The following is a 12,823-nucleotide window of genomic DNA, read 5'->3' as shown; positions in this document are numbered from 1 at the left end:
CCGGGAGTCCCTGTACCGCTGATGACGACATTGTTGTGTTGTTTTGATAGCTTATCGTGGAGGGCAAGGTGGGGAACTCTAAGTCCTGGCCCGCCTTTGTTTCTTGTTGTTTTTGGGGAAAGATGTAAGACAAGCTGGTCAGAGGGGCAATTTGTAAAATACTCTTTGGAATATTCCTTGTGTATTGAAATGTCCGAAGAAAATATTTAAAGATGGCATTAGCTATATTGATATATTATGGTTGTTGTAGTTTTTTTAAATTCATATAATTCATTTGTCTTAGTTTATATCCGACATAGTGAAGGTCACCTAGCGCAACGGAAAAGTGAAGTCTCTGGCTATTAATTAAGAAATAATACGCTGCTAGAACCTCCAAACAACAACTTTTGCTTAGTGACTTTCAAACTTTTTGTTTATTCCTTTATTATTAATACCTTTTAGCATGAGTTTAGCTTCATTCGTTTTTCCTTTTTTTTTTCCTTACATTTTTACTGCCTCTAACAGAAACAAGATCTTGAGACCATAGCTCTTTAGGTACTAGATATTATGGGCAAGTTGTGACGATCACGCAATTGTTTCGCGAGGAAATAAATTTGGACAACATTACGCCTTTGAAAAATTCTGAACTAGTCTTATGTTATTCTATTCGGTGTTCACAAAGCCAACATCGTTCATAATGTACCCGGCTAGCTGGTCAGGGAGGTAACCGAGTTTTGACCCTCGGGCGATGACTTTGTTGTGTTGTGTGGACAGTTTGTTGTGGAGGGGAAGGAGAGAGCCTGCGAGTCCTGGCCTGTCTTTGTTTATTGTTGGTTTTGGGAGACGTGGGAGACTTGCTGGTTAGAGGGGAAGGTTTGGAAATAATATTGTTCAGTATCCATTGTGTATTGAGATGAAGTAATGGCAGCATTAAATAACGGCCTATTAATTTCACAGTAGTTCTTTGATCTTATAAAATCTTTTTTTTTTTTTAATCTGAGTTGAATATTCAGCACAGTGACTGTTACTGACTGATAGGAAAAATGTAACCTCTGACAGTTACAGAGAGAAAAAACGCAAAAACCTCAATTCAACAAACTTTTACTTTTAAACCCTCGCACTTTTTCCCCATTCATTCTCTGACTGGTATTTTAAAAAATAATACATTGATTTAAAATGATTTCCTTTTTAAGTATGTCTTTTTCTCTGGCAGTAGTACTGTTTGTATCAAGAGCATAGCCCATTGGTAACGAAAGACATGTTGTGACAAATGCGACATCATTTCACTAGAAAATAAATTAAAATTCTCTGTCGAAAAAAAAGATTTGTTTGTACCCTGAACAACTTTCGTTTATTCATAAAATGAAGGATTTGGACTGGACTCCATCTGCACTTCAGCCGAGTCTTAACAAAGCCATCAACGCCTATTGTGTACCCGGCGAGCTGGTCAGGGAGTGAACCAAGTTTTGAATCTCTGATGATGACATTGTGTTGTGTGGACAGTTTGTTGTGGAGGGGAAGGAGAGAGCCTGTGAGTCCTGGCATGTCTTTGTTTATTGTTGTTTTTAGGGAGACGTGGGAGGCTTGCTGGTCAGAGGGGAAGGGTTGGGAAATAATATTGTTCAGTATCCATTGTGTATTGAGATGAAGTAAAAGCAGAATTAAATAACGGCCTATTAACTTTATAGTAGTTGTTTGATCTAAAAGCTTTTTTTTTAAAATCTGAGTTGAATGTTCTACATAGTGAAGGTTACTGACTGATAGTAAAAAATGTGACATCTGACAGTTACACAAAGAACAGACGCAAAAACCTCCTTCCAAAATAACTTTTACTTTTAAACCCTCGCACTTTTTCCCCCATTCATTCTCTTAGTTTAGTTTTAGTAAGAGTTTTACGGCACTTACAACTCTTACATTGTTGTGTTGTTTAGACAGTTTGTTGTTGAGGGGAAGGAGAGAGCTTGTGAGGCTTGCTGGTTAGAGGGGAAGGTTGGGAAATATTTGGATATCTTTTGTGTAGTGAGATGTAGTGAGGACATGATTAATGACGGCCTTGTTTAGATGAAACTTGTTTGGTCTAAAGACTTTTTCTTTTCAATCTGAGTTGACAATTGGGCACCGTGGAAGTTTCTGACTTGGAAAATATTTGGATATCCATTATGTATTGCAATGAAGGTGCGAACAAATTAACAACAGTCAAGGTTATATTAAAGTCTCCCTGTCTCTAAATGGGTTTTATCCCTTTTGTGGAATTTTTTCTTTTTTTTTCTGTTGGACAGAGCCTGTCAGGGGGGTTCTCGTGGCCTAGAGGTTAAGGTACCCACTTCTCATTCAATAGGTCTCGGGTTCGAATCCGGATAGCAACGGAACATTTTCTTCTCTAAGATTTCACCTTCTTTCACCGTCTCCACTTTCTGCCCCCCCCCCCCCCCCCCACCCTTTACCCCCTCCTCTGGGCGTCTGACTCTTTCTGCAGCCTTTGAACTGCTACTCCTTGGCTCTTTCTTATCACTGTCTTTCAGCCACACACCTGATCTTATTGCAGGTAAGATCAAACACTTAGCCTTCTCGGATTGGGTCGAAAAATTTCGGAGGTCCCGTGTGAAAATTGTGAACGTTAAAGACCCTTGGTGGTCCAAAATCGGTAAGAGCAGGCTTTGATCGCTCTGGCAAAATTCAAAATTTCCTATCTACTGAAAATGTTTAATGTGTCCCGCACATTCATATATGACCTTATGCAGTTGCGAGCGCGTAAAACACACACAAAAAAAATAAAAATAAAAAAGAACCTGTCAACCCTGACACGCCTTTGTTAATAATTGTTTGGAAAAACTTGTGAAGCTTGCTGGTTAAACCGATGCGTTGGAAAATAATTTGAATGTTCATTGTTCATTGCGTGTTGATATGTAGAAGGGACCAAATTTAATGATGGCCTAGTTAATTACAAATTCTTTGGTATAAAGACTTTTGTGTCTCAGTTGACAAATCAGAACCGTGAAGGTCACAAGGTTCTATGGAAAATTTGATGACTATGGGAGTGACAAAAATAACAGGGCCTCAATAATTCCAAACAATAGCTTAATTTACCCCCCCCCCTCCCCTTAAAAACCGAGTGTTTCTTTTTTTTGGGGGGGGGGGGGTGGGAGGGGGTGAGGTGCTAAAAGTAATTTTTTTCAAATTAAAATATTTTGTTCTCCTATTTTCAATCTTAGTTGTCCCTTTGTCTCAGCCAGTAACAAGGTTTCTGTTGAGAACATAGCCCGTTGATGACTTGTAATAAATAAACTTAAGTTGTGATCATAACCGCATAATTTCGCCAGGAATTGTTCTTTAAATCAAGAGATTCGTCAGTGCTCAAATCAGCCTACGTTTATAGATTTATTGAAGACTTAAACTTGGCTCATCTGTACTGCAGTTCAGTGGAAACAAAGACAACTTCGTCCATTGTGTACCCCGGCTTTGGTTCAGGTTGTTTTTGGAGACCTGGGGCCCGCTGCTTAGAGGGGAGGGTTGGAAAATGTTTGAATACTCTTTGTGCGTTGAAATGAAGGAGGGGCACAATTAACTGACGGTCTATCTTGAAGTAAAGTTTGTTTGTTTGTTTGTTTTAATCAAAAGACTGTTTTAATATTTTGAATTGCATATTCAGCAGAGTAAAGGTCATTGAGCAATACGAAAAATGTGATAGTTGCGGAAATGACAGACGTCTTGAAGTTCCAAACAATAACTTTCACTTTTACACTCTCATATTTTTCTATCATTTGTTTTCTGATTACTGGTTTTTCGTCAACTGATTTTTTTAATGAATTGATTTTCAACCTTTTCCTCCTTACAAGTTATGCCTTTGTCCCAAGCAGGGGAAAGTGTCATACCGAGACCAAAGCCCATTGGTAACCGTCACTGTAGTAGTAGATAGACTGGCCCAAGTAGGTATCGAATAAAGACATCCACTGAAGTACTGAACTAGCAAAGGTCGTATGGAATAGTGCACGGGCATGGAGGTATCGAAAATTGACCGGGCGAGGGAGGTACCGAGTAACGACGGGTTAGGGGTTAGGGGTTAGGGGTTAGGGGTTGTTTAAGGACGCCCTTACCTATCAGATATTATGGTATTTAGAACAGCTAAATTTCTTTACAAGCAGTTAAAGCACACCAGCCCACACGTCCTGTTAATTAACCTAATAATGTTGATAGGGGCGTGAAACCTATGTTTCCAGTAATGGCCTTCGGACACCGGGTCAACGACTTTTCCCAGTACAGGTGACATATGGTCAAATATTAAGTGAGCGAGCTGCTAGAATGTTAAAAATATAAAATCTCCATTTTGAAACGACAGGCAAAACGTTTGAACCCACACCTCCCAGTAATCAGGCTTACACTCAACCATAAATGTTAATTAATTTACAGACAAAGGGCTAGTCAAAGCACTGAACCTTTCATTCTAAAGCATTTTGTTTTAACCAATCAGCTTTCGTTAAGATATTAGTTTAAATAATAGGCCTATAACTCGCTGTCGTCCATATAGATCTATACTTGATAGGCCAATGACAGCGAACAGTAGCACACAGCTGCGCCTAACCGGATACATAACGCCTCGTGTCACGTCTGTGCGCGGAAACGTCATGACTAAAATTGTCTCCTTCCACCTCCTATCTTGCTCTCCAACAATGTTATGTCGTCTGCTTTCGGCTCCAATTTCTGCCCCCACCCCTTCACCCCTTTTGCCCCCTCCTCTGGGCTCCTGACTCTTTCTGCAGCCTTTCTATTGCTACTCCTTGGCTCCTTCTTACTGCTCTCTTTCAGCCACACCCCTCATCTTCTGGTAGGAAAGACCTACACCTAGCCTTCTCGGACAAGGGCGAAAAATCTCTGAGGTCCCGTGTGCAAGTTGCGTACGAAAAGATCACTTGGTGGTCTTAAATCGATAAGAGAAGACTTAAAATTTCCGACCGCCTGAAAATATTTGGTGTGTCCTGCCTGCTCATTTGACCTCATGCAGTTGCGAGGGACATAAAACACTTACCAGAGAAAAAAAATACTATTATATTAGTAGTAGTAGTAGTAGTAGTAGTAGTAGTAGTAGTAGTAGTAGTAGTAGTAGTAGTAGTAGTAGTAGTAGTAGTAGTAGTAGTAGTAGTAGTAGTAGTAGTAGTAGTAGTGGTAGTAGTAGTAGTAGTAGTAGTAGTATATAATATATCTTTGTTGACCAGTAGGCATATAGATATGTATATATGTTCATATATATCTATATCTTTATATATATATATATATATATATATATATATATATATATATATATATATATATATATATATATATATATATATACAGAGAGAGAGAGAAAGAGAGAGAGAGAGAGAGAGAGAGAGAGAGAGAGAGAGAGAGAGAGAGAGAGAGAGAGAGAGAGAGAGAGAGAGAGAGAGAGAGAGGGGAGGGGGGAGATGTAAAGCAGGCATGAAAAGCTTCTAAAAATTGCCATCTCCTTGTAGCAATTCTTAGCAATAACTGCTGGTGTATTTCTGATCTACTCGTCGCCCGTGTGGCTTTGGCACGACGATCTGCAGCTTTCTTGTTGGGGTTTTACGGCGCTTGAAACTGCAATAAGATCAAATGAACGCGCGAGACACATTGAACATCTTCAGTTGGTAGGAAATTTTGAATTTTGCCCGGGTGGCGGCCGAAGCCTAGTGTTATTGATTTTGGACTACCAAGGGATCTTTAACTTGCACAACTTGCACTCGGGACCTCTGAGATTTTTCGCTATTAACCGAGAAGTCATTGTGTTAATCTTTCTTACCATAAGGGGTTAGGCTGAAATACAGCAGTAAGAAACCAAGCAGTATCCGTAGTGAGGCTGCAGAAATAGTCAGGTGAAGAGGGTGGGGGCAGAAAGGGGAGACAAAAACAGACGACAGAACATTGATAGAGAGCAAGAGAGGATGTGAAAGGAGACCCTTTTAACGAATAATATTTTCCAGTCGCTATCCGAATTCGAACCCGGGCCATATTGAATGAGAGGTGAACACCTTAACCTCTAGAACACGGGAGCCCCCATCTGAATCCGAAGGCTTACACCATCAAGTATTGCTTTCGACCTTTACAACAACCGCTAAAAAAATTAATTGATGACAAACTTGTTGTCAATACGTCTCTAAAATATATCTACTAAACAAAGATTTCTTTTTTTAAAATCCGCTTTATTTCTTCCCTTGAGAAATTCGTTTTACAATCGCTGACATAAAATACAAAGAACGGCCCCCACCCCTATAGGTACAAAAAGAACCCCTACACATCATAAACATGGAGAATCAACACTATACAGCTCTCTACTTTTGAGCTAGGATGATCCTGTTTTAACAATTTAGTGCGCTCACTAGTTGTATAAAAACAATAACTTAACGGGAGAACTTTGCACCCACGAGTCGTTAGTGTGTGTGTGGAGGGGGGGGGGGTGTTTTTGTTTGTGTGTTTGTGTGTCCTGTGTATGCGCGCACATTCAATAATTCTGTATTAGTTCACAAACTGTCGTCTTGTTGAGTCTCTGCAATGTCCTGTCCAGGACGCGTGCCAGTTACCCCATCTATATTTTGTTCACTTTCGGCTACCTGCATTGAAGGAAAAAATATTTTTTTAAAACATTATAGAATTCTGGCTCATTTATTAATTTACCAAGCCAACGAAACCCCACAAACTGGCTCTTTTGCAGGCCAGCATCCAAACATTTTTTAAAAATCGTGATCCACTAATATAAAACGTTTCTCTATGTTGGACCTATAGTAAAACTGCATACACATGATCACTAAAATACATGAGTTACAGTAGCCTAGACTACAAATACCTCATATAGATAGATAGATAGATAGATAGATAGATAGATAGATAGATAGATAGATAGATAGATAGATAGATAGATAGATAGATAGATAGATCATATTTCTTCATTTTGTATCTTTGTTTGCAGAACTACTCTCTAAGTCCCAACTTGAAGGCTAGATTCACAAACGTCTATCAACAACTTTGACTTGGAAAGGTCCAGGTTTTCTCGTAACTCCCATGACGTCAGTTATCTTTGGAGGGGCATCTGGGTTTGGGGCCAAACATTGGAACCGCTGACACATTGAGGAGAGGTACAGAAACAGTTCCATCTTCGCCAGGGCTTCCCCAAGACACGCTCTCCTGCCCAACGAAAATGGGATAAATTCTTCCAAATGTCTTAGGTTACCCATCTCGTCAATAAAACGTTCTGGCCGGAAAGTGTCAACATCCTCCCCCCAAATGGTTTTGTCGAAAAAGATTGACGTCATATTCCCTATAATATTTGCTCCTTTCGGTATTCTGAATCCTCTGAAAGAAGTATCTCGTGAGCACATATGGGGTAGACCCATAGGGGTGATATTTCCAATCCTCTGGGTCTCCATAATTGCAGCGTTCAGATATTTTAGTTTGCTTCTGTCTTGCATGGTTGGAGTCCTCTCTGTACCTATCTCAGTGTTGATCTCAACGAAGATTTTCTTTTGTACTTGAGGGTAGTGCTGAATATAGAGGAGAAACCAGTTGATGGTAGTGCTAGTTGTCTCAACTCCTGCCACTAAAAGATCTTCTATGACCTTCGCCAAGTTTTTCTCATCAAGATAGGTCGCCTGTCCACTTTTATCCTGTTTGTTTTTCTCAAACACGTAGTTAGCAATAAAGCTATCCATATTTGTTTCGCTGTATTCTTTACGACCTTTAAGATCTTTGAAGTAATGAACGAACAACTCACCAATCTCTTTTATGTTCTTCAAGATGATATCAGTGTTGAAAATATCACCAGGGAGGTAGTGTAAAATGGGGTACATACTGAGGAGAGTAGGCCCAACACCAGCTGCAGCTGATAAGTTGTAGTTGATCAGCTCTATAACTCTTTTAAACGTCGGGTCATCGTAGTCAAACCGCTGCCCCACTAACACAGAACAAATCACGTTGGCGACGCTGATGTTTGTCAGAAGGCGGACGTCTTGTGTCTCGTCCAACTCGCTGAGACGTGTGAGGTACTGCGCCACCTCCTCCTGTATCGTCCCAGCCAGAACGTTCCTGCCCATGCCCATGTCTCGGAGAATACTTAACGACACGGATCTCTGTTGTTTCCAGTTTGGGCCTGATGACATTATAATGCCCAGTCCGTGGCAGTCACCTGCCTGTGGAAAGAAGGAAAAGCAAATATAATATGTAAAAAATATGAGAGGGTTATCTTTCTTTTCCTGTTTTGAAGCGCAAATAAGTGGCGTCGGTAGCCTAGTGACCACGTTACCGGACTCGTAATCGCTATCAACATATACACAGTAATCTTGAACAGAAAGTTGAGGGAAGCAAAGACATTAATTTATTCTACTGGATTTGTTAAAAAGTGTCCGAGCAGTGAAATGAGGTTTAATGAATCAAGGTCCATGACGTCAGTGTCAGATTTCATTACAGAAGAAATGCTTAAGGTTTACTTTCTCGGTTTTTTTTTGGTTTTTTTGTTTTGTTTGTTTGTTTGTTTGGTTTTTTTTTTGTTTTGTTTTTTTTGCCGAGTGGATTTGACGAAGCGAGAAAGGTGTATTAAGCCCAGTTTCGATTAATTAAAATTAATGTTCTCGTCGTGTGTGAAAGCTGCAAGAAAATAATGATGAACTTACCCAATCGAAGTAAGAGAATGGGCGGTCTGAGAAATCGTCTCCTCTCTTTACAAACGCCTCCTTGATTACGTCATAGCCATTGAGTACTATGACCACTGTGGGACCCAGGCGCAAGCTGAAAGGATTGCGAAATATAATTTGCCATTGCTTCTTTTCAATGGAAGACAGTTATCATCTGCATTGAAAGATAGTATTACTCTTTCATAACGGCTTTGATTATTTGACGATTTGACGGATTCACTCAGAGTTCTTGGAAAGTTCAAAGGAAAATAACTCTCACCTACTGAATAGAATTACCACGATAGAGTTACACACTATTCAATATGCATATCTTCAGGAGGAATAGAATCTTTTACGTCTTGACACTTGGCAGACGGCCTTAGAGCAGTATGTATACACACATACACACACACACACACACACACACACATACACACACACACACACACACACGTACACACACATACGCATACGCACACACACACACACACACACACACACACACACACACACACACACACACACATACACACCCGTATACACACACACGTACATATGCATACACACACACACACACACACATACACATAGACACACACACACACACACACATACACATAGACACACACACACACACACACACACACAATAGAGAGAGAGAGAGAGAGAGAGAGAGAGAGAGAGAGAGAGAGAGAGAGAGAGAGAGAGAGCATGCTGAAGAGCGTTGGTTAGCGCTATACAAATGCAGACAGTTATTATGACAATAAAAAGCTGTCTTGGACACATTTCGGTTGTTTACCTGAAAATATCACCCAGTTTCTCTCGCCATTTTTGCATCTGACTTCGAGGATCCTTGGGGTTCATGGCCAGCAAGTGGCCTACAACAGGCAGTGAGACAGCGGGCGAGGGCGGGAGACCTCTGTTAGACAGGTAAACCCACGTGACGTAGACTGAGACCAGGAGGATGACCAACGTCAAGAAAACACTTGTGCTGTCCATGGCGTCAGAAATGTTCGAATGTAGCGTCCTTGACCTTGACCTTTGGAGAACACAGAAATTGAACAAACTTCAGCTAGTAGATGCCGTTTTATTGTTTGTTGTTGTTGTTGTTGCTTTTGTTGTTGTTAATATTGTTGTTGTTGCTGTTGTTGTTGTGGAAGATGTTGTTGTTATTGTTGCTTTTGTTGTTGTTGTTGTTGTTGTTGTTGTTGTTGTTGTTGTTGTTGTTGTTGTCGTTATTGATATTGTTGTTATTGTTGCTTTTTTGTTGTGTATGATAATGATGTTGTTATTGTTGTTATTATTGTTGTTTTTAGGTTGTTGTTGTTGGTGGTAGTGGTGCTTTTCTTATTGTTTTCGATCGTACTAACTATGATAATTAGAATGTCTTCTTATATGTAAGCGTTTTTCTACAGAGCGCATAAATGCACATTATGTATAGATTGCAAGCCTATTTCCAAGATGATCTTATTTGCAACACTTTAAAAAAAGCACAATTTGGTTATTCATATTCTTAATTCTATCATCTTAGCTTGAGACTTTTTATCAGCCGGATGGGATATGAATATTATTGTTCGTGTTACTGAATTGTGTCTGATATTTGGAACTGCCTCAACATTGCATTTGGTTTACCGCTGATCAGACATGTATCCAATACGTATGTTGCCAGTCTTAGAAATGGGCTTGCAATATGTATGCATGAATGTGCATGCATACGCTCTTTAGATTAGCCCTCAAGCAAAAGGAGACATTCTAATTAGAATAGCTCGATCAGAAGCGATATTATAGACATCACATTGTGGTTAATACATGTCGAAACTAAAATCTACTAAATTCTTAGATAAACAAGATCCGTAAAGCTGTGTGTACAGAAGAAATATTCCCGTTGTGAGACTGCCAGGCTGAAACGGTCTCACACTACCTCTATACCTTCCCTGCACTTAACGACCTGTGAAGTACCCACCTACCTATCTACCTGCCTACCTACCTGCTTACCTATCTACCTGTCTACCTACCTTCCTACCTACCCAGATGTCGGAAACACTCTATACAGCAACAAAACACAGCTGGTAATAACCTGCAAATTCTTTGCTATATCGACAGACCAAAAGACGATAACTCAGATGGCCGCTAGATCAGAAAAGTGAAATAAATAAATGATTAAAACTAAGACGGAACAACACCTTTTGCAAATGCATAACAATAACAACAGAAGAAATAACACATTTTTATTCTGCAGCAGCGATATACAGAAGCAAAAATAATTCATAATGCGGGGGGAGGCGAGCTGACAAAATGAGTTACTTCTCGTAATGCACATGAACAGATTGGCCAAAAATCAACACTAGGGTCAAATTTGTACATTATCTTTTGATGTCATATTTTCATTTTGAAATGCTTTTATTATTTCATACTTTTATAAATTGTAAAAAACCACATATAAGCATGATGTATCTATTTCCATTGGGCTCACATTCGAGAAATAACTCATTTTGTCAGCACGCAAAAATAGTAACAACACGACAAAAGTGAAAACACGAAGATGTGTACCACATTGAAAATTGGAATCCACACACATACACAGTTCGTTCAACACCTTGACTATTGCTAGCTGGTCAAGAAGTAGGATATCTGCGTGTAACCAGGTCAAGCGGCAGGTACTATTATACCTTCAGGGCCACAGATTTGGGAACAGGCACCGGCGTTTGTGGTGTGGCGGTCAAAGGTTTCGCTGTAGCACGTAGCAGGAGACCCGAGTTCGTTTCCCGAGTGGGAAGAATTTTTATAGAGTATCTCCATCTTTCCGCTGAGATATTGCACGCATTATCGAGGCCTGTCTCCTAATTGAATTAAATTGTGTCTATAGGGGCGTAAAAATGCCTGCACTGCACATGTACATTATGAAAATGGTAAATACCTTAACAGAGCGCTGTGTTTTCTGGTTTGGTTTATCGATGGTTTGGTTCGGGATAACCTGGGGTAAAAAAACAACAACAAACAACAACAACAACAACAACAACAACAACAACAACAACAACAACAACAACAACAACGACAACAGCAAAATAACAACAACAACAAGAATAACAACAACAACAACAAACCGAAAAAAAACCTCCAATGACTCATAGGCCTTGTAGCTTGTTAACTTGTCGTCTCCCCTTTCGTCTGGCCGAGTTTGGTCCTCGACCAAAATAATTTTAAAAAAAATTAAATGTTGATCTAGATCTAGTAATTTTAAAACATTACATTTTTCTTTATTCATATAAAACTTTTGGGTGCCTACACAGTATCATCATACGAAGTTATTTACATTTACAGTCCTTCGCCTACAAAAAGAGTACACGGGTCGGCCCCAGACACTCTGACTCTAAACACTAAAAGTTCCCTGCTATAAGAACAAAGTTATTCTTGTGTTGCAAATTACTTCTTGTGGATACTCTGTCTTCCTGTCCATGTTCTACGGCACGGAATCCCTCGACCCATCGTGCGATAACTGTTACAGTGACACATTTCTTGATTAGGGACCTCGTAACCCAGGGGAGGGGAGAGCCCGAGTCTTGCTCAACTTGCTGAGCAAAATTTTTAGACACACCGTTTCCTGTGTATAGATCCTGTGTATGGAGTGGGCTTGTGTATGGGGCTTGTGGATGTGTGCTGTGTATGGGGTTCTGAGTATGGTCCTGGGGGGGGGGGCATGTGTATGGGTACTGTGTATGGTCCTGTGTATGGTCCTTGTGTATTGGGCACAGTGTATGAGTCCTGCGTACAAGTCCATGACTTTCTGTTAGTGTTGCCACGCATAATGGCTCGTCATTATTATCACTACCTTTCTCACCCTGCATCATAATACTGGCAACAAACAAACTTTCTCACCCTGCATCACGTTATAAGCCTCGAACAAACAATTTTCGTATTGTTCTATCGCAGGCTAGTCTCTTGGAGCTATTCCGTGTCTTCCCACGTTTCTGTACATCAATATCAGTGACTCTTTTCACGGTTCCACAAATCCTTCAGATGTGTGTAACTTGGGCGGTCGATCGTGCACTTTTCATCTTGGTTATACTATTTTAGTTTTTTAGCCTGCTTAGATATAGGAACCAACTCGTCATTGAGTTTTAACATACGTGCTTGCATTGTATCGGTTTGTCTGTACGCCCAAATAAATATCCAAACTTATTTGTGTT

At 40.1% G+C, this 12,823-nt stretch overlaps 1 protein-coding gene across 1 annotated transcript; it reads right to left on the bottom strand.

Annotated features, from left to right (window-relative positions):
• Positions 1-6,471: 6,471 nt before the first annotated feature.
• Positions 6,472-9,723, bottom strand: LOC101855152 (cytochrome P450 2C15-like). The gene is made up of 3 exons (XM_035973144.1): positions 9,436-9,723; positions 8,637-8,799; positions 6,472-8,156 (listed from the first exon to the last, which is right to left on the bottom strand). Exons 1-3 carry the CDS (start codon positions 9,633-9,635, stop codon positions 6,975-6,977), a joined length of 1,545 nt encoding a protein of 514 aa, XP_035829037.1. The 5' UTR covers positions 9,636-9,723; the 3' UTR covers positions 6,472-6,974.
• Between the last annotated feature and the right edge of the window lie 3,100 nt (positions 9,724-12,823).

This window comes from Aplysia californica, unplaced genomic scaffold, assembly GCF_000002075.1.
Source record: "Aplysia californica isolate F4 #8 unplaced genomic scaffold, AplCal3.0 scaffold01032, whole genome shotgun sequence".
In the NCBI taxonomy this organism is placed as follows: domain Eukaryota; kingdom Metazoa; phylum Mollusca; class Gastropoda; order Aplysiida; family Aplysiidae; genus Aplysia; species Aplysia californica.
This window is presented reverse-complemented; position numbering and strand designations above follow the sequence as displayed.